The following is a 23,264-nucleotide window of genomic DNA, read 5'->3' as shown; positions in this document are numbered from 1 at the left end:
AATTGGTGGGAAGGAGTTCCAGATAGACACTGACTAACTAATGCCTTATTTATGACTTACGAATAACTTCCTCTGCCTTCAAAAAGATATTTTATCAATAGGTGTAACGTTTCAAATCTGTGGAAACTAAAAAGCAACTGCTCAGTCTCTAACTAGTATACTAAAGCATGTCTGTGTCCATTAGTCCCACTTATTTGTCTCTTCTATGCATTTATTGATCAAAAAGTAGAGACTATGCCTACATTAATTCAATCTAATTTAGGGGACTAATTAGAAATCTAACCTGGGGACTAACGGGGTCATGCATTTATTCTCTCTGTAGGGGAGATTCGTCCACTGGATGTCGTGTGGCCTTATGTTTATCCTAAGCTAAATATTGGCCACTTTGGGGGAAAATGTCTTACTTTTCTGTTGAAGACCGATCTCTTGGTCGAAGCGGTGGGACAGGAGGTGGCACGTGTGGGGGAGGCACTGGCGAGGACGCGTCCTTAAAGGCGTTGGTGCCATTGTCAGAGTGGCTTTTGGAAAGAGGTCTGTAGGTCTGGGTCTTTGCGGCAGGGTGTGACTGTGCCCCGTAGGGTGGGTTGTACAGACCTATCAGGAAAACACCCCCAGACAAACACAAAAAAGGGGCAAATAGCATTTTAGAAGACTAAATCATTCATTGTCTTCTACATATCCAATGACTATGTAAAAACTTCTTATCGATAAGCATATCCAGAGTGCGTGCATCAGATGGTTGCTCTTTATTAATGCACTAATGAAATCAACTTACCAATCTTAATTAGTTAATTATTAATTTATCTTATACACACGTCCCGATCACAAGAAATCCTTGTCAATTATTTTAGAATTAGTAGTAATTCAGACTAGCGCTAGGAGTCAACTTACAGTCACTCAGCAAATTTTCTCTTTGAATCACATATAACGAATAATAGAGTGAAGGTTTCCGAGGAAGATTAAAAATACTTACAACTGCTTACAATATCTTTTAACACTTAATAAAACCTCTCTGATTTACATGACAACTGACATGTTAATTGCAGCCCAACAAAATATTGCACAAGGGCTGTGCCAGGCACAAGGACGCACAAAGGCTCCATAAGCTCACAGCCCATGTAGGGAAATGAGATGCAAACAGAATTATGATTAAAATTAATTGGTAATGTATAATAAAGATCAATGAGGAAAATATATATTGTGAATTATAGGGTGTCAAAGGCGATTGTCAGAGAACATATTATAGAACCCATGCCCCTAGAGTTAGCCCTGAAGGATTAGTTAGGGATGGATGGGACAGAAAAATAAAAGCAGAGAAGTGCCAGGCATGCAGCCATGGGATGGAGGGTTAGTAGAACCGGGAGAGATGAGTTGCAGTGGTTCTGTCTACTGATTAAATGATGAAACCTATAGGGCTCACATGTAACTGCTGTTCCCCTTACTAATTACTAATGGGACACAAACTTGGATATGAAAATAATTATAAACATTCTGAATTTTTCACAATCTCAGTTTTTTTTGGGCTAAGTCTAAATGCACTCATCTTCCTCTCCTGAAAGTCTCTGCCAATTTCCTGGGCAAATGAAGAGGTAATGGTCTTGCCTTGATTCCACGGTCAGATTTCAATTTTTGAGTTAAATAAAGGTAGTGAGATTGGTGGACCTGGGACCCAGAATGAAAGTTGGAGGGAGACATCTTTGTAGGACGCTTGCTGTGGTTAGGGTATGGCAGATGATGCTCAGTATCTGGTATTGGTAAAGAATAATTGTCATATTCTTATTTGTTAGTTACCAGAAGGGCATAAAGTTTGGATTTAATAAGAGCTAAATTTGGATCCTGGCTTGGACATACTAGCATACTGAGCAAGTGACTTTAATTTTATAAGCTGAACTTTGCTTTCTCTTTAAAATAGAATCCATCTCATTGGGTTGTTCTCAGAATCAAATGATATAAGTATCATATGTATAATAAAGATCAAGTGAGGAAAATATAGATTGTGAATTATAGGGTGTCGAAGGCGAGTGTCAGAGAAGGTATCATAGAAGCCAAGCACCTAGAGTTTAAGCCAGGCCTTAAACCCAGAGGTCTTGCTGGGCTTGCTTCCCTTCCCCCTGTTGGTTGCTAGAGACTAGTCGTGACATCCCTAACATTAAAGGGCCTAGCGCTGGTCTCCAGATGTGTGGGAGAGGACAGCCTCATGGGGGTCCCGGGCCAGGCTGGCCAGGAGATCCCACTGCTGAAGAGGCTCAGAAAGAATTCCCGATGCAACATTCAGGAGAAAGCAAGAAAGGGAAATATTTTTAAGGGGTCCTTCCCTCCGGCCTGCAGACCATTTCACGAGGTACCAATGCCCTGGACTCCAACTGGAAATGCCCAGAACTGAAGTCATCTTATTATGACCACTGGCAACTCTGAGTCACAAAAGTAACCCAGCCAAGTGGGATTTTTAAAATCTTTCAATGAATGGGTTGCATTTTGGAGCAAAAAGCAGGGACAAGGTCACAAAATACTTTGCTTGACTTGTTTTTTTGTGACGTGTATCTGAACAATCTTGCTCAACTCTGCTGATAAAAGATCTTTATCTTATTTTGTGCCCTGGGTTACAGTGTGTTCTTTCAGCCTGTCCTGCACACTTTGGTTAAACATTCCTGAAGCTGAAGAATAAACTATATAATAGAGGGGGAATGAATGAAATAAAACAGCATTAGTTCTCATTTCCATTAGAAAAGATCAATCCTTTCGTTATACATGCTCTGAGATGAGAAAAGAAAGCATGCTCCTGATTATAGTGTTTGTATTATTTGTATGCCATGCAAATATTGCTATGCAAATATATGAACTGCAAACATGTGCTCAAACAGAAGGATTAAAAAAGGGCTGTGTGGTTCTTGCAAATATCACAGAGTGTAAAATATTCATTGCAAACAAGGAAACCCATCCTACCTGCATTATATGTATAAGGAGTATTATACATGTCAGTGTCATCATCTAGAAAATGAAACATAAATACAATGGTAATACAGATTTGGTCACCACGGCATAACAAAACAACAGAACTTCAGGGAAATAGCAGAAATTTCTTACAAAAGCAACTTCTTTTTCCTGGTTCACTTTTTAGTTTCAAATACAGTAGAACCTCTGTAAGTTGACAACCCGAGGGACTGTAGCAAACTAGTCAAAACATGGAGATGGTCAACATAAGGAACTAGGCCTGTTGTACCGATATGTACACATGGCACAAGTCCAGTCTATGAAAATTAGGCTAACTTGAGGTGGTCAGTGTAGGGAGGTGGTCAGCTGGGGAGGTTCTACTGTATTTCTTTTTGGGGGGCCCCCACAGGCCACCCTTTCTCATCTGTAACACAATGGTATCACTGCCCTCTTCATAGCATACAAAGTCAGTCCCTTGTCTCACTTCCCAAGGTCACTGCTTCCTCTGGGTCACAGATTTCCTTTGCTAAGTGCTTCAGAGATCACTTGTCAGCTGCATTGAACAATGTCGGGGCTCAGAAAACAATCCCCCAAATGAAGGTCTCAGAAACAGAAGGTTTTCTCTGACCTTCCGTCCTCCCTTCTCTCAGGGCCATTCTTCCCCAAGGCCAGCCGTGGAAAATAAAATCCCTGCTACCCGAGGTGGGGAGTAGAAACCACAACCCCTTTTCTCCAAAGCCAGCCATAAAACCTAAAAATAATACTCTAACCTTCCCCCACCTTTCTGTGTAAAAACTGGCCAGAAAGAAATTCTCTGACCTCCCCTGTTTGACTATAGGCCGTAAGAACCCCATTCCAGGCAGGGTCCTGCCCCACACCCAGAGGGAAGGGATGCACGCTCCCAGCAGCCAAGAAGAATCCGGACACACGGGCCTTGCTGCACTGCCCACTCTGTCCGTCAGCACCAGGGCAGGCCCTTTCTGTCTAATCATAAGTATCGGCTGCCTCCATACTGTTGGACTTCATCCTAAAAATGGACAGTTCACCCTGTGTCTTTGGCTCTTCCTTCTGAAGCCTCCATGTCACATAAAGCCATGATCAGATACATTGTGTATGGCTTTTCTCCTGTCGGGGACTTTCAGTGAACCCGTCAGAGGGCAAGGGAAGTTTTCCCTCGGCCCCGACCATAGGCTCAGTGGGACCTGCCTGGACTCACACTCTTGATGAGCAGCAGACAGGGGTGGACGCAGGAACAAAGCGTCTATTTGTTTACACAGACAACACCCTGGTTTAGACTGTGGATAGGGAGGGATGGGAGGAGGAGATTGGAGCATTGGCCATCCCAGGAGCCCTCAGAAGAGGCTTGAGTGCCAGGGTGGGGTGGAGGCGAGAAGAGGGATCTGTGATTTTTTTTTGAGACAGGGCCTCAAGCTGTCCCCCTGGGTAGAGTGCTGTGGCATCACAGCTCACAGCAACCTCCAACTCCTAGGTTCAAGCAAGTCTCCTGCCTCTGCCTCTCAAGTAGCTGGGACCACAGGCACCCGCCACAACACCTGGCTATTTTTTTTGGTTGCAGCCATCATTGTTGTTTGGCGGGCCCCGGCTGGATTCGAACCTGCCACCTTATGTGGCTGGAGCCTTAGCCCCTTGAGCCACAGGCACCGAGGCAGGGATCTGTGATTTGAGGGGAAAGAGGAGACCAGGAGGAATGCTGACAAGCACACAGTTGGCTGGGGTCTGCACGTTTTGTATGAGCAATGCCCGTACTCAAGAGGACTACGTCTGTAGGGTCCAACCCCCAGGAGCGGATCAGAAAGCAGAGTGTACGTACCCCGCTTGTGCACCATGTGGATTTGCTTAAACATCGTCTTGTACCAGTCCTTGGGCCGATCCACTGTCTGTGACAAAGAGAAAGTCCAATAGTTACAAAACTAGCTTCAAAAACTCCTTGATGTTTCCATGTTATTTCAAATTAATGTAAAGGTACAAATGTTTAGGTTATATTGTCTTCAATTCCAAGGTAAAGTATAAGTTGGAGTTGAGCCCTTCACCCCCGGGGCGTGCTGAACACCCTCCCGTTGTGCACCTTAGGTGAGATCCCACTGATGGCCCTACCTCCTCCCACTTTTTGTCTTTTTAATAGCAGATTTCTGTCCCCTGTTAAAATTTTCTCACTCTTTGTTATTATTGGATGACAATTTCAGCAATTTATTCAGTTATGTACACATGTTAGAGTTAAGCTGAACTGGAACATTCAAAGCTGTGGTTTTATTTTTTCAAATCATAACTGTGCCCAGCACACGATGCTTAATACTTAGACAAACATATTTATATAAAATTCACTGAAGAAAAGTTATTGTTGTAATAGTTTTCCTTCCTTCCTTCCTTCCTCTCTCTTTTCTTTCTTTCTTTTTTGAGACAAGAGTCTCACTCTGTCACCCTGGGTAGAGTGCTGTGGCATTATAGCTCAAGCAACCTCAAACTCTTGGGCTCAAGCAATCCTCCTGCCTCAGCCTCCCAAGTAGCTGGGATTATAGGTGCCCACTACCATGTCTGGCTAGTTTTTTTTATTTTTAGAAGAGATAGGGTCTTGATCCTGCTCAGGCTGGTCTCAAACCATCTACCTGCCTTGGCCTCCCAGAGTGCCAAGTTACAGGCCTGAGTCACTGTGCCCAGCCCTGTTATTGTTTTCTTGACTCCTTTTGGTGACAATTATTATTATCCTTAAACACTTTTTATTGAATGTGCTATCAGTAAATTCTTTTTAGAATTAACTAGAAACTATTTTTGACCCAAAGTGTATGCCCATCAGCCTAGAGAAATAAATTTCTATTAGTAATATTTAAATATTTACTTAAATGAATATTAATAAATATTTAAATGAATCCTTATTAGTCTAAGTTACTAAAGTACTGAATGTAGTGGACAATCCAGAGTCCTATAGCAAATCTAAAAATGTGGTTTCACGACATTTTTAATGTGGTGACAGTGTACACACGTTTGCCTTGTTGAATTGTGAGTCAAACTGATGTGATACAAACAATAGGCTGTACTGGAAAGGTGAGATTAATGTTAAATCTTCAACCAAGACTCCAATCTTGGTTTCTTTAGTTAATGTTTAATATTTCCTAGCAATATGAATTTGAGAAAGTCATCTCCTGTTTTGAGGCTCAGTTTTCTCCTTTGTAAAATAACATAATTGTATCTAAGTCATAGGATTGTTATGGAACTGAGGAATTAGTACGGAATGAGAAAATGTATAAATTCTATTAGGACTGTTCCAAAAACATTCTTGTACTTGTTAGACTGAGCTTTGGTTTAGATTTTATTTCCTGATTTTTTTTTTTTTTTTGGAAAAATGTGGTCACTGTGTTTTCCATCTTGACATGGAGGGTTCTGTACTATGTCTAAATTTATTTTAATCCCTCTAGAAGATACAATTTTGGCAATCACCTCAAATATAGATTAACATTAAGGGCTATTTTTACTTGGTTGCAAGTCACTTCTTCATTCTAGGCTCTTTCTACAGTGGAAAAATTGAGGGGATTATTGACTGAATACATAATCACGTGGTGGGAGGCTGCCAGGAGGGGCTGCAGGGGTGAGGTAGGAGTCTATTATTGCTGGTTCAAAGTAGCTGAATTTGTATCTTTAAGGAATGTTTATTTTTTATAAAAGACATTTTTTTTTGTCATGAAGCTTCATTTCTTTGACAGTAGTAAAGCCACAGAAATGAAGATATAACTGTATGCAGAAATGTTTTCTAACCATACCTGGACGTAACCAATAGCAACAAGGAAGCCTACTAAGTAAGTTCCATCGCTGTATATGGCAATGCCTCTTTTCTTCTGCACTTGCTGGAGGGCCTCTATCAGGTGGGGTTTCACAGTTACGCCGTCTGCCAGCTTTATATGGTGAGCACAGACGTGCTGGGAAATGCCCAGTCGGTTGGCACAAGAATATGAAACTACCAAGACAGGCATGCTAAAATTCTGCATCTCTAAAAGAGGTATTCTAAGCATTTAAAGTCCCTTTTATAAACACCATCCTGCAAATCGTGATACTGCGTCTTAATATTGAGATTAAGAAAATAGAAATCTACTCAGATTTGAGGGATGCGTTCTTCAAAATCATTTGGCGTGGAAAATAACTACGGGTAATTCACTATGCAGTTGTTTTCTGTAACTCTGTCTGACAGACCTGCATTTGCATATTCCTGTAGTTTACCAAACATCAGAGCTGTACACTGTTTAACATGCCAAGATTTCCAAAAAGAGGGAAAAAAGACGTTATTTTTTACATACCAGTATACAGTGATTCTGTTCTATTTTTCTCCTTTTCAGCTTTGAAAATGCTCAAACAACTGTTCTGTTTGAAGTAGAATCTTGTATTTCCTTTAGCTAGCTAGCCTTAATTCCATGATCTTATGGGCTCTGAACCCTAGTGATGTTGTTGTTTTTAAGAAATGGAGGAGAAAGGCTGACAGAGACATCCCAGGCTACACAGAGGGCAGCCAGGCAGCCGCTCCTCTTCATTACCATAACTCAAAAGTACCGGTTGCTGGCTCTTGGTTTTCCAGAGTTTCTGGATTACTTTGTGAAAACTCCATTTCCTTGGTATATGTTGGTGGTTTAAAATAATACTATGGCCTGGCACACGGTGTCAGCACTGCCTTTGGCACATACACGGAGCAGAAAAGTTCATGGTGAAGCAATTGGATGCTGATGATCATTTATTTTCTACACGGCTGAGAAGAAAAACAACATTGGAGATTCTTGGCCAGCGTGGCTCAGAGAGGGCCTGACTTGACATTTATAAACACAGCTATACTTGGGATGTCCTTTGTAGGGCTGTAAAGAGTAACTGAGAATAGGAGAGGAGACTTCACAGACCCAGACCTTTTCTGTCAAGCTTTAAAGGTCCTAAGTAAGAGTACATTTATGCATAAAAATCTGGCTCCTTATAAGGACCTTCGGAGTCGCTTCTATTCTATTTCCTATTTTATAGAAGGAAAAGTAGCATTAAATGTTTGGTGCATGTGTTTGTTTATGCATACCTGAGCATGCCTTTGATCTGGCAAGAGATAAACAATATAAAACTTTTAATTAATGATTTCCACCATCTCTATTTTTCCTTTTAAAAACTATCAAAGCAAAGCCTTCGTAGTGAAGAAAATTACATCGTATAGATTAAAAAAAAAAAACGGACCAGGTTTGCATGACCATTTTTATAGGTCACTTACTGACCTTAATATATGCCCAGAGAGCTCAGCTGAAACCCACTGAGATAGAATCTATAACTACTCGGAACCAGGGTTCTCTTCAATCGTGTATACACGATGCCTGAAGCGTCAATTAGACAAAACCCATGACACCAGAACTGTCTGGACACTGTATCCTTATATTATTTGGGAAAAATTCTCAAATTTAACCATTTTGAGTCAGAGATCTTAAAAGGGAAACAATCAACAAAACACCATCCCCGGCAACATGCAATCATCATAAGATGAAAAATATCAGTCATAGTCTCTGAACTGTTCTGGTCACTTAAATATGACAACCATCTGTTACAGGACAGGTGGGGACTTCATAATTTAGTCACATTCGATATCACTACAATCTAAGTCTGAAACCTCAGCAGAACTGAGGTCACAGATTTGCCTTTAGGTTTCCAGTCTGTAACACAGACGGTTAGAATAATCCTCTTCTCTCTGTATATAAAACACATAATCCCCATTCAATAAATGCAAATTCAAGGAGAGCAGAAAGCCCCACACTTCATTTCTGTGACTATTTCCAATCCCACCACTGCTTTTGCCCTGATATTCTTCCCATTCTTTTCCTCTATCCATGATTGGCCCTAGCTCCCCAAGTTTGCATTCCAGGGGAGCAGCTCTTGGCAACACCCCAACCCTTTCTCCGGGAATTGCAGGCAAAGTGTACACAGCCGGTGCTCATCCCTGCACCTCCCCACCAGTTTCACCTGCACAGGTGTTGTGGCTCTCATCCTGCTGGCCCAGGCTTCCTTCTCCCTGCTGGAGCAAACCTCTTCAAGTGGACGTGGGCAGCAAGCTGCCGCCTGCCCAGCCGCTCGGGAGCTGCTCTGCTACTGCTGAGCTTTGCCAGAAGGGGCTGCCCTGACGCACTTAGCAACGCTCTGGCAGAGTTTGAAGACGAAAGAAAAAATCCGAACACTTTCACTTATCCCAAGAGAGCTTTCTCAGCAGGCGCAGCTAAGGAGGGACTTGAAAGTGTATATTTTTCTTTAGACACTTGTTCCTTTCCATGACACTAACTCCCTTCACTGCGATCATGTCACCTCCCAACTCCCACTTCGCAGCTCCCAATCTCCTGGTGTTAACATACATCCATTTCAGGAAGCGAATACATCACTGGTTTATTTGCAATGCACGGACTTCAGTGCAGCTCAGGAATTCCCATTTTTCTGCTCCTTCTCTTTTTTATTGCTCTAGCCCTCTTTGGTAAAAGGTAAAAAGCAAAACATAGTTTTATCGTTTAGCAAAATCAGTGTTGGTGATTTTTTAAAATTCAAATGGAAAAAGAGATTGTGCAATTCTCTTCGATGACAGTTTTCTTTCTCACAACACTCAGAGAACTCAGATGGCACAGGGGCAGTCCCCATTACGTAAGACCCCAGGAATGCACAAAGCCAGGGACAATCCGCCCTTTGTGGACTGGAGCACAGCCCCAGAGAGACGCCCGGCTGCCGTCCCCTACCGTTCTGATGGCCGTGGGGATTCCGGATTCATCCACCGGCCCGATGCCCGGGTAGTGCGGGGCTTTGATGACTGTCACTCTCTTCTCCTCCTCCGAGGACCTGTACAGGGGGCCTGTGGTGCCGTCCAGAGACTGCGCATGCTGGGGATATGTCTCTGCGGAATCTGTGCAGGAAATGTGGCAAAATAGTAAATTTGATGCACAGGGAATCTCAGACCAGTAGTGTCTCTCCTTATCTGTTTAAGCGACTGCTGCTCAGATGCCACCTTTCTGTCACTATGCTGTTCACTCTTTACCCTTCCATGTGTAGTGGGTGTTGTATGGGTGCGTAGGGCCCAGGTCTCTGGCCACAAGGACCTCGCTGTAAGGATGGTGGGTCTTTATAGTGAAATAATAGAAAATCATTAACTCATCGTTTTTCAACAAGGCATAAAATCTCTCTGCCCGCTTTCTTTCTCTTGCTACCCCCGGCCCCCCACCCTCGTGGATCTCTGTCCATTGAGGAGCCCACAGACGGAAAGGAAATGTAAATTCTCCTTATCGTTCCCAGCTCCTTTGCCTTTTACAATTCGTTCTTTAAACCTCAAGTGATCCCTGAGTGTGCCTGATAGATGGACGATCAGGCCTCAGGATTGGAAACACCAGAAAGAGTATCTGTCTATAATCTTACTTTAAAAAAACAAAACAAAACAAAGCAAAAAAAGAAAAAAAACCCAAACAAGGGTGGTGCCTGTGGGTCGAAGGAATAGAGCACCGGCCCCATATGCTGGAGGTGGCGGGTTCAAACCCAGCCCCGGCCAAAAACTGCAAAAACAACAACAACAAAAAACCAAACAGCATTCACAGTCACAACACTTTATGAGTTCATCCACAATTAGCTTCCCCCTCCTCAAATTCACTACCCACGGGCCCTCAGCACTGGCGCTTCCCTTCTGTCTTTGTGCCCCCTCAACCTCCTCCCTACCTGCAGTCCCACCCCATCCTCCCCTTTCCCACTGCCCGCCACTTGCCACACATGGACGAAAAAGATGTCAGACCCAACTTCATCCTAGATCCGGCCAGACCTTTGGTTCGTACACTTCCAGACCACCACAACCGCTACGCCCCCTCCGAGAAGTCACCTAAATGGAAGGTTCAGGTCCCCTTTTCTCTCTCAGATCTGTCCTATGGAAGTCAGGAACTAGGTTCATTTTCCACAAAATACTCTCAAGAATTTAGATATCTAACCCAATCATAGGATCAGACCTGGTATGATTTGTATGTCATCCTCACCTCCACCAACTTCGGAGGAGAAGGAGCAGGTCTGGACCCAGGCTCAGGTTCACACCAAAGGTCTATGGAGTACACACCAAACCCTGCTGGAGGGTGCTAGGGCCATCCCCGGGAAGACCCCAATTGGAACCACCAAACTGATGTTCTTAGAGTCCGTCTCCATAAGCACATGGTCCAGTGTCTCTTAGAAGGACTATAAAACACAGCCCATACGGCTGTGAATTATGACAAACGCAAAGAAAGAACCCAGAGATGGGATGAAGATCTTGCCCTGGTGTAGCCCACCGTAATGAAGACCTCCATTGCTATACCACCCTATCGCTGAACAGCAACAAGAGCAGGCTCCTTATCAACATGCATTTTATCTTCTAGTCTGCACTCGATATCTGGATAAAACTCCAAAAATCTCCCCACGGCCCTCAGACTGGCCCCCGAGAGATCCCATTGACCTGGCCTTCGAGGTCTTCAATAACCAAGAAGAGACCTCCAAGCATCAGGGCCTCACAGAGCTCCAGTTATTGCTTCCACCATTAGATAAACCCTGGCTACTTCTCGAAAGTCCTTTGGACAGTCCAAGAAAAGAAAACCTCCCCTGGGACCATGCTTCAAGTGCAGTATAACTGGCCACTGGGCCAAGGAATGCCCAAATCCAACTCCCCCACAAGCCATGTCCAGCCTGTGGAGGTCCATTAGGTGCCCGCCACTCACATGACCCTCACCCTTCCCAGAGCTCCTTCCATGGTTGCTGGCCTGTAATGATCGTAACACGACACTCTTTCCCCAGCATCCCCCTCTTTCCCTTCCCTAACTTCTGAAGACCTCTGGCTTATCGACGGCAGTTCTTCTAAGCCCGCTGCTCACTGCAGTGCCCAGGCAGGCTTTGCCATAGTGTCTTCCTCCCACGTTATCACTCCCATTACTCTGCCTGCCCGGGCAGCTCCTCACAACAGGCCGAACTCCTCACCCTCACTAAAGCCTTACAACTCGCACGAGGCCGCTCCATTGACATATACACAGATTCCAAGTACACTTTCCACATGATCCATTACCAGCCAGATGGCAAGAAAGAGGATTCGTTACCACCCAAGGCTCCTTCATTATCAATGCCACGCTCATTAAAAACCTCCCAAATGCAGCCACACTCCCCAAGGAAGTAGCCAGCATCCACTGTAAAGGCCACCAAAATAGAACAGATCCAATTACTAAAGGCAACCAAAGCGGGCAGCTCAGCGCCCTTACACCCCCACCTCCAGAAGGCCTGTACTTGTCCTTCAGTAAATTCTCTCCAGTATATACATCTGAAGGACAGGGCAATTGCTGACATCTTCCCACACAGGGAGGAGGGTTCCTTCAACAGGGAAAGTTCATCCTTCCTTCCCCCCAAGCACAAAGCATCTCTCTTCCCTCCACAATCGCCTTCACAATCGCCTTCTCTTTACACCCTTCTTTCTCATTCCTTTCTCACACACGACTATCTTCCCTTTTAAAACAGATAACCCAGTCTTGCACAGTCTGCACCCAGATCTCACCCCAGGGAACCATAAAAACACCCCCCCTTTCCTACACATCAGGCCCAGGGCCAAACCCCAGGACGAGACTGGCAGATCGAATTCACCACACGCCTCCTGTACAAAAATATAAACTTCTAGTTTGCCTCAATATCTTCTCAGGGTGGATCGAAGCCTTCCCCACAACACGTGAGAAAACCCATGAAGTTGTCGCCACTCTCCTCCACCACTTTATTTCTAGATTGAGCCTCCCCAATTCCATTCCGAGTGACAGCAGCCCAGCTTTGATTAGCCAGATCACCTCCCAAACCTCACAAGCCCCAGGAGTCCAGTGGCGCTTACATGTATGTGTCTTGCAGGCCCCAATCATTGGGGAAAGTAATGAACATCCTTAAACAACATCTCACCAAATCAGTCCTCCAACACAAACGAGATTGGATTAAACTCTCCCCACTGCTTTACTCCACATTCGCTCTCTCCCTTGCAAACCCCTCTTTTATAGCCCTTTTGAAACAATGTATAGCAGAACTATTATTCTGGGCCCTGGACCCCCTCCAGACTCTACCATACGAAACTATTTTCCCATCCTCCAGGAAACCAGGAATGAACTTAGGAAAACAATAGACCAGCTCCTACCCCTAGCCTCCCCCAGTTTAACCTACTTCAATCTCACCCGTACAAGACTCTTTATAAAGCCTGACCTCTGTTCCCTCAACTCAACTTTTCCAGTAGCTGACTCCTCCTGTGCCCCTCCAGGAATATGTTTGCTTGCAGCTGCTCCATATATCTGTGCCTGAATGCTAACCACTCCGGTCTTTGCACCCGAGTTTTCCTCACCCTGCCAAGTCTCTTGTGAATCAACTCCTCCCTGACTCAGGCCCTGACGCATCCCCCAACTTCCAGACAAAAAGAAGGCGTCTTCCTCCCTGTACTCCTCGGAACAGGCATAGCGGCTGGACTTGGCACAGGCACTGCAGGCATTAGTACATCAACCCACTTTTACCACCAACTCTCCCTAGAACTTAATGGAGGCATGGAAAGAGTAGCAGGCTCTCTAGTCACCCTACGATCCCAGATTAATTCTCTCGCTGCAGTAGTCCTCCAAAATCTCTGAGCCTCAGATTTAACAGCAGCAGAAAAAGGAAGCACATGCATTTTGGGGGAGAAGAATGTTGTTTCTTTGTAAACCAGTCAGGAACAATTACAGGCAAAATAAAAGAACTCCGAGAACAAATCAAACAGAGACAAACAGATCTTGAATCCTCTGGTCCCTGGTCCTTATTCAATTCCTGGCCTCTTTGGGTTGTTTCCTATTTTAGGGCCACTAATTATGATCTTTCTCATTCTCAGTTTCGGACCAATAATCCTCTGCCTCATCTCCCGATTATTGACTAGGAAGTCATCCAAAAAACCCCGGCTCATATCCTCGCCCTACGTGGGTATCAACCACTTCAGACTGAAGACCCGAGAGTGTTTCTGTAAACACCACCCCCTCCCTTTTTTCCTTATTGGCAGCCCATGCTTATCCTCAACCCACAGGAATCAGTCAAAGAGACACCACTCCCATTACTCTGTCTCCTTATAACAGACTAAAAAGCCCGGGATGATAGGGCTGAATGTAGGGACCGGCCCAAATAGAAGCACTCTGCCCCGGAAAGTACGTCCTGCCCAGGAAGAAATGAGTGCACCAGTCCCTACCCGCTAACTCTAATGTTCCCACCTTCCCACCCGCCTTAACCCACCTGCTGACTTCTTTTTTGAACTCAGCCCGCTCATACCCCAATGCATAAAGGTCACGTTTCCCAACAGAACCTGGACTCTGCTTCCTTTTGTTCATGTCTTGGAATAACCTCTCAGTTTTGGTCCTTAACTGAGAGGAGGGAGGATAATGTGTGTTAAAAGCCTGTGTAGCAGCCGCTGTGCCAAGTCAGGCTACACAAGCCTTATGTCAGCTTACCCTTCCAGAAATCTTAGGCGGCTGGTGGTGGGCGGGAGGGTCAGGGGGCGAGAATCGGCTTTATAGAGGAGGGGTCAGGAGCTGAGACAAGTTCAGTGCTTTTCCCTCAGGTTATGATTTCTATGAATTGTATTCTTGTGATATTGCTAACTAATATTTGTAAGTTCTGCAATGTATTTTTAGACAAAAGACAGGACTGTGGAGTCAGTGGCAGTGATTTCATTAAAACGAAAGGAAGGCAAAAGTCACTTTAAAGAAATGTTCACATCCATAACACAAAGAAATGCTAAATGCCTGGGATGATGGCTGCCCCAGTTACCCTGATTTGATTAATTCACATTGTGTGCCTGTACCAAAACATCACATGTGCTCTACAAAGATAAATAGCTATTATGAAACCATATAATTAAAAATTAAAAAAAAAATCTTCACATCCAAACATATACTGTATTTGAATGTGAAAGCTTATGAATAAACAAATCCTTGAAAGTTATTAGCATTAATTAATTTTTATTTAAATGGCCATGATAATCATTATATCTTTGGTTTTACTTTATAATACCAAAACTCATGATTTTTACTGCCCTAAGAATATAATTTAGATGATACTTATCAAGTTTCTAACTTCATGTCACTTTTATTTATTTATTTTTAGAGATAGGGTCTTACTCTGTCACCCACGCTGGAATGCAGTGGAGGATCACAGCTCACTGCAGCCTCCAACTCCTGGGCTCAAGATCCTCCTGCCTCAGCCTCCCAAAGTGCTGGTATTACACATGTGAGCCACCATGTCTGGCCCACGTTATTTTTACTAACTTCTAGGATACTTTCAGAAGCAACAGGCTGCATAAATGCACTCTTCTATCCCGTTCACTCTTAGTTCACAGTTATTTTTGAAAATCAACATTATTACTATTCATCTGTTAGGATTAATAATATGACTTCTTGTTTTTCTGCAATTACTTTGAAAATTTGGTGACCAAAATGACACTTTGTAGACATAGTACTCTTTATGTCAGGGTCTACCAGGACTGCCACTCTTTTATGTGGCAGCTGGAAAGAAGTCCATATGTTTCAGAGTGGGATTCACTGACATCATTTGTTTGTGTGTCTGAGAAATCCTATGTAAATATGGTTTTCATGACACATCTGTATAAAACATTGTAAATAAGCTTTCTAAGAAATTCAACTCATTATTAAAAAGATAGAGTTAAGATTTCTCTAAGAAAAAATCTATCGTAACACTGATAACTGCTATTACTATTATTATGTAGTGATATTAGAGCATATTATTATGTATTTTTATTAGAGCAAGAGTTTTATTTCAGCTTGCAGAGCGAATAGCATAGAAGAATCCGACATGGCCGTGCTCCTTTCAATACATTTTTAATGATGAATCAATAAAGCTACAACTAAAACTGCTTTATGTGCTATTAAATGTAAAAGTAACATCTTTTTCAGTTATTCTAAATTCAGATGCAATGGGATATTTGACTCTTACTGATGTTCTGTTTAATTCCCAAAAGGATTTGAGCAGGCAACCATGATGCTACGATTTTTATCAGGAACAAATATTTTGTGAACACCTAGTGTGTGCAAAGATCCAGGCTAAGCAGACGGTGTCATCGTATCTGGCTCATAAGATTCTACGTGCCTATAGCTTATCAGTAGAAGGTAGCCCTTGATTTTATCATTCTGTTACATAATTCTTATCTTTGCAATATAGTAGAACCTCCATAGGTGACCACCTCCCTACACCGACCACCTTCTCAAGTTGACCTGAGTTTCATAGACCACATGTCAGTACGGGACGGCAGGCCTAGTTCCTTACGGTGACCAGCTGTTTGTCGGCCAGCTTGTTACAGTCCCTTTGGTGGTCAACTGACAGAGTTCTACTGTTCTTATTTTCACCCAAATAAAAGTTCATCAATGGCATGGCAGATTCGTATATTCTCCTGAGGACGTGTCACAGCTTTGGCCAATTCGAATCTGTTAACTGTTTATATAGGCAATTTCTTTCCATGTATAGTTTATATATAAAATCTACTCAGTGTTCTAAAATCAAAGGCTATCTCTATTTGAGTGTTTACCTTTTAGTTTGGTAGGGTGGGGAAAAAAGTGTTCACTAAGACAGTGAGATAAAGAGTCAGACTTTGATTACAACTATTCAGGGAAATGCTGTCACTTGAATAATGTGTAGAGTTTTCCTTTTATGTGCAATAATGTGTAGTCTGATTTTTAAAAAATATATAGTGGACTCCCATTATACAGCATGGACTGATTGTTAAAGGAAAAATTTTGGCACAAGGAGTCCTACTTTCTTGCAGTCTAATGGGACATCATTATAAGATTCCCAGACGATCCCCAGGAGTAGCATTAGAGAATACACAGATAAACCAAGAGTGTCAGAACAATGTATATGCACTTTAAGAAAGCCAAAAAAAAAAACTGTATTAAAATTGAAATACTCAATATATGCTGATAACATTTGTTATCCTGTATATTGTATCTCTTCCAATTACAGAAGTCAAATGTAATGTGAGTATAACAATTTATTACATTGTTTTCTAAGCTATGGTCTATTTTACCAGGTAAGAAGATTCGTAGCATCGTATGGCAGAACTTCCCTTCCACGAGGCTCCAAAGAATTCGCAAGCCCCGTGAAATTACATGCTTACATTTCATTATGAATGTTCACGCATGTGCTCATTTGTTTTCTGGAGGGTAACTCTGCCTTCCACCAAATTCTTAAGACTAAGAATGATCGTTCTGTAAAATTATGGAGTTGTCATTTAAGGTAACACTTAAGTTTCTCTTGTGTGGCTTCCATTACCACGTCCATGACCGAAGGCCTTCTAGACTGAGTCTGAACGGTAGTTTCCTACTTTGTGAGCAGGTGGATTACTGCTTTAATACTGTCTCTGTTACACTGTTCTAACTGGTAAGCAATTCTTCCTTATATAGACACCAAAAGACTATTCCATGGTGAAAGCTCTTTCCCCAGAGGAACGAGCTGCCTCAATGGAGAAGCATTCTGTTCATTTGTTCATTTATTGAGTCAGCTAACTGGCCACCTCCTTTTAATTTCTACCCCCACCTCAAACATCCAATAACCTTTCCCAGGCTTTGCTGTAAGTATAGTCATGGTCTTGGGATAGCTCAAAGACTATTTTCTTTTCTTTTCTTTTTGAGACAGAGTCTGTTACACTGGGTAGAGTGCCATGGCATCATCATAGCTCACAGCAACCTCAGACTCCTGGGCTCAAGTGATCCTCCTGCTTCAGCCTTCTGGGAAACTGGGACTACAGGCGCCACCACCACACTCAGCTAGTTTTGCTCAGAGACTATTTTCCCCAAGGTGGAATCCTCTGGCCCAATCCCTCCCATCACACCACGGGGTGCCCAACGCACCTGTCTCACTTGGATGCCTTATGGTCTTCCCCTGTGGTCTGCACCTGCCTTGTGGAAATTGACATGAAAATCACCAGGGTCAGTTACTTACCGAGGGATCTGCCATGCTGCATGATAAGGCTGGAGTTGAGTGAGGCCGGGAGGGAGTACGCCGAGGGGGAAAATGGCCTTTGATAGTAACTCATGGGACTCACAGCACCTCCAGAGTTTCCATTCACTGTTATCTGGCTCTGAGGAAAGCGCACAGGCATCCGGTTAAAACACATAGTCCCCTGTCAACATCATCCTTTTAGGTGATAATAAAAGATTTCCAATCACATGACAATAATCAGCTGCCAAAGTTTTAAAATTTATTTTGAAAACAGGTCCGAAGGCAGGGTACATTCTTTCAGCCTTGTCTCTCTTCCTTTATTTCTGAAAAATCACTCTCTTATATATACTCAAGGGCCTGGGGCAGGGGACGTTAGGAGGATGGGAAGCGGCTGACCTGTGGGCATGCCACGTTGCCATTCGAGGTGCCACATGGCATCAGCATGTGTCAGTGCTGAGTAAGCACGGAGTACAGCTTTCCTGTTACAGCCACAGCTCAAGTCGTCAGAACACTGTCACACTGCTGGGCACGCAGGATTTGAAATGAGTGATCGTGGACATGAGGGGGGGGCTTAGTTCCCAGACTTAGTCAGAGGTCTCTTCTCGTGAATGGGGCTTTCTAGAGCAAGGTGACTACCCAAGCAGCACGGCGGTTTGGAGATACATACCATGAAGCAGCCTATTTTAAAGGGATCAAACATCTGGCAAAGCATCTGAAAGGACTGTTACGTGGAAGCCACTGGCTGTGCTCTATGTCACCCTCATTTAGCACGTATGGGCCTTGTTTGGTTTCTTAATAATTGATTGCTTTGATTGTTTCATATTTGAGTATTTTATGGTCCTAGCCGTATCTCAGACTTCTTGTTGGAGATGGTCACATGCATGTTTCTCTTATACTTTTTATAACCTGCAACCTAATGGCCTAGCAGATGTCCAAGAGACAAGTATTCTGATCGAAAGGAATTAGCTTAGTTCAGAGGTTGTGCTCAAGACTATCCATTTGCAGCACAGGACTGAGCATTATAAAGTGTATATAATTCATGCAAATGAAGAAAAACATTAGTCTAATCACATCGTTAAGATTACATTATACTACCTAGCTAATTACACACAACCACACATATGCACATATATATGGAAACATTAATTTGTGAACCTTTTCTGCTTATTTTAAAACAAACTCCTTTTACACTAGCTTGAAACATAGACAAACAAATAATTGTTTATTCACAATTTCACTTTAAAGCAGATATGTTTTCTACTGACCTAGAATAAACCTAATTTCATTACTTTATAAGCCATACCACGTATGTCCTAAAATCAATAAACATTTCATTACAAGGATTGTTCTTACTGAAGTACTCCTCTAAGCTGATGGAAAATTGCTGTTGTACTGAAACCAACCATATCTTTTCTTTTTTTTTTTCTGAGCCAGTCTCACTCTGTCACCCTGGGTGGAGTACTGAGGCATCATAGCTCACAGAAACCTCAAACTCATCAGCAAAGTGATCCTTGTGCATCAGCCTCCCGGGTAGCTGGAACTATAGATGCCTACCACCACTCCCAGCTAGTTTTTCCTTTTTAGTAGAGATGGGGGTCTGGCTCTTGCTCAGACTAGTCTCAAACTCCTGAGCTCAAGTAATCCACCCACCTCAGCCTCACAGAGTGCTGGGATTACAGGTGTGAGCCACCGTGCCTGGCCAATACCGATCATCTTGAAGATCTTCCAGCTGAAGAGAAACAGACATTCAAGAAACTATGGCTCAAGGGTGGCGCCTGTGGCTCAAAGGAGTAAGGCACCGGCCCCATATGCCGGAGGTGGCAGGTTCAAACCCAGCCCCAGCAAAAAACTGCAAAAAAAAGAAAAAAAGAAACTATGGCTTGGTGCCCATGCTCAGTGGTTAGGGTGCCAGTCACATACACCAAGGCAGGTGGGTTTGAACCCAGTCTGGGCCAGCTAAACAACAATGACGACTACAACAAAAAAATAGTTGGGCATTGTGGTAAACGTCTGTAGTCCCAGCTACTTGGGAGGTTGAGGCAAGGGAATCACTTAAGCCCAAGAGTCTGCAGTTGCTGTGAGCTATGAGGCCACAGTACTCTATTGAGGGTGATCTAGTGAGACTCTGTAAAGAAACTATGTGACACAGACCTGCACAGATCTTCAGAGTCTTTATGTACCTCTGGTGAATTATTTGAGAATATTTTTGCCACCTTGCCCAAATCAAGTTTGGTGGCTCTTTGTAAATATCATCTTAATACTATTATAATGCATTATACTATTATAATTTAAGTTAAAAGCAAGAGAATCCTTCTTATTAAAAGCCATCAGATAATTATGTTACTAAATTTAGGAAATTTTCTCTGATTCCTATTTTGATGGTTTCAATATATTGACTAGGGGTTAAAAAAACCTGGGAGGCTGAGGCAAGAGAATCACCTAAGCCCAAGAGCTGGAGGTTGCTATGAGCTGTGATGCCACAGCACTCTACCAAGGGTGACAAAGTGAGATTCTGTCTCTAAAACAACAACAACAGCAACAAGAACCAAAAAAACCCAGTGAAAGTAGATTTACTCTTTTATTATGTTAAACCAATCAGGGTTTTACTAATAATACTATTAGAGTTTGAAAAGACACTTTATTGTTATAGTGAATTAATTATTGGCGAGAACATCTCATGGAGAACCTATGTACAATTTTAAATTGATAATTAAATTATTCTGAGTACAGCTAGCTCAAATTGTGCCCACGAGACTATATGCATAACTCTTGGCCCCCTGAAGAGTCTTAAAAAGGGAAAATTGGACAGGTTAGTACATAAACTGAGGTACTCTCACTGCATTGCACTTTTGGCTAAAGGTTCTGATAACAGCTCTTAAAATTTTTTAAAGTTAAGAACCAGTTAAAACACAGTAGTGCCTGGGAGAGCCCCACTCCTGCTGAGCTCTGGCCCCTCGGTTGGTCACTTGTGGCCAGGGAGGGACCCTTGGTGGTGAGTCCTGGGAAATGCAGCTCCTTCCCTACCGGACACTGAATAGAGCATTTCTTGAACTCCTGAGCTCAAGGGATTCTCCTGCTTCAGCCTCCCAGAGTGCTAGGATTATAAGCTTGAGTCACTACATCCAGCCTGAACAGAACATTTCTTTCTTTCTTTTTTTTTTTTAGAGACAGAGTCTCATTTTGTCATTCTCGGTAGAGTGCTGTGGTGTCACAGCTCATAGCAACCTCCAGCTCTTGGGCTTAGGCAATTCTCTTGCCTCAGCCTCCCAAGTAGCTGGGACTACAGGTGCCTGCTACAATGTCCAGCTATTTTTTGTTTCAGCTTGGCTGGGGCCAGGCTTTAACCTGCCACCCTCAGCATATGGGGCTGGCGCCCTACTCACTTAGCCACAGGCGCTGCCCCTGATCAGAACATTTCAATGCAAAGTGTAATACCCAGCCACAGGAGGAATACTAAATCCCATCCCCCCAAACATATCTTTTGTTTTCTATAATTGCAGTGTCCTAATAAAATATATGGCTCATTGGGGCGGTGCCTGTGGTTCAAAGGAGTAGAGTGCCAGCCCCATATGCTGGAGGTGGCGGGTTCAAACCCAGCCCCAGCCATAAATTGCAAAAGAAAACAAACAAACAAACAAACAAACAAACAAAAAAAATATATATATATAGAGAGAGCTCATTATAACATTTCTCTTTGCATGAAATTTGCAGATTTATGAGCTTGATAGCATAGGGTTTTTATGTAGCACAAATAAAATTTCATCTATGATAATGCTTATTTGGAACTTCATTATAAAATCGATTTTAGGAAAAAAGAATCCTATGTTTTGTCAGAAGCTAAGAACTTTTCAAATAAAAAACATTATCTATATACATTATGTCAATTGAGGATCTATGCCATAGAATTTTGAAGCATCTTTGCCATCCGCAAACCACTTATTAGGGACTGTTTACCATATAGATGTATTTAAATCATATAATATGTATGAAAATATATGTTGCTATAAATGGAAGACAAATTATTATTATAATTGTTATATGTTTGCTTGAGACAGTCTCATCATGTTGCCCTCAGTAGAGTGCAGTGGCGTAACAGCTCACAGCAGCCTCAAACTCTAAGGCTTAAGTGATTCTCTTGCCTCAGCCTCCCAAGTAGTTGGGACTACAGGCACACAATGCTCAGCTATTTTTGTTGTTGTTGCTGTCATTGTTGTTTAGCTGGCCCAGGCTGGGTTCTAACTGACCAGCCTGGGTGTATGTGGCCGGCACCCTACCCCACTGAGCTATGGGAACCGCCAGAAAACAGATTATTTATATATAAAATAAAAAATGTGTGGCAAATTTCTATACTAGAACAGCTCAGGAAAAATAATTCCCCCCCCAAAATCAGAGGACTACATCTTTGTAATGCAAATTAAGAATGTTTACATCATTCACTCCTATACAACAGATGAGTTCAAAATTTATAGCTTTTAGAGAGAGAAGAGTGAGGAGAATTAGGATCATGCAGTCAGTAATAACTTACGTGAGAAACAAGGAATATGAACTATTTACACAGGACACTTTGTTAAGAGTCTGCAAGGAAAACTGTCATTGACACTATTATTAATACTGGGTTAAAATTTTTGAAAAATTCCTTTTTTTCTAGTCTAATCACAACAATATGATGTTGTATACTTATCTAAATTGTGGAAACAAGTTTTTATCAAGGAAAATCACTATACAACTCCTTAGCTACAGTAATACAATAAACCAAAAGTAAACCATTTTATTTATTTATTTTGAGATGGAGTCTCACTCTGTCTCCCTGGGTAGAGTGCTATTATATAATAGCTCACAGAAACCTCAAACTCTTGGGCTCAAGTGAACCTCCTGCCTCAGCCTCCCAAGTAGCTGGGACTACATGCACCTGCTACCATACATGGCTAGTTTTTCTACTTTCAGTAAAGAGATGGGGTCTCAGTCTTGCTCAGGTTGGTTTTGAACTCCTGACCTCAAGTGATCCTCCCACCCCAGCCTCCCAGAGTGCTGGGATTATAGGCGAGAGCCACCATGCTCGGCCAAGTAAACCATTTTAGATTAACCATAAGTAATTCTAAAATGAATGCAGAGACCATGAGTGACCTTTCCAGCCCTAAGTAAGTAGGATTATGGTGATGACTGGCGGATTTTCCTAACAGATGGCACAGAATTGGTTTACACCCATGCAGAGGAGAATATTCAGCTGCCAAATGGGATGGCACGCGAGGGACGGGCCTTTTAAGGAAAAGGTGGAGATAAAGGAAGGCAGAATAATTACATGAGTGGCCGCAGGAGTGGTGAAGGTGGCGCCCTCTGTCACAGCAGACCTCTGACCC

The 23,264-nt window shown here is 42.9% G+C and overlaps 1 protein-coding gene across 10 annotated transcripts in view; it reads right to left on the bottom strand.

Annotated features, from left to right (window-relative positions):
- SORBS2 (sorbin and SH3 domain containing 2) overlaps window positions 1-23,264 on the bottom strand; it is a 221,407-nt gene that overhangs the window by 60,370 nt on the left and 137,773 nt on the right. For 9 of the 10 annotated variants that reach the window (XM_023514886.1, XM_023514896.1, XM_023514890.1 and 6 more), the window contains 5 exons: window positions 17,908-18,046; window positions 9,669-9,832; window positions 4,763-4,829; window positions 2,944-2,988; window positions 405-594 (listed from right to left, as the gene is read on the bottom strand). In XM_023514886.1, coding sequence (XP_023370654.1) covers window positions 405-594; window positions 2,944-2,988; window positions 4,763-4,829; window positions 9,669-9,832; window positions 17,908-18,046 — 605 coding nt within the window. The other variant, XM_023514895.1, reaches the window with a different exon arrangement.

The sequence above is a fragment of the Otolemur garnettii genome, unplaced genomic scaffold, assembly GCF_000181295.1.
Source record: "Otolemur garnettii isolate 467f Iridium unplaced genomic scaffold, OtoGar3 scaffold00061, whole genome shotgun sequence".
Lineage (NCBI taxonomy): Eukaryota > Metazoa > Chordata > Mammalia > Primates > Galagidae > Otolemur > Otolemur garnettii.
The sequence above is the reverse complement of the archived record's forward strand: the minus strand, read 5'-3'. Positions and strand labels throughout refer to the sequence as shown.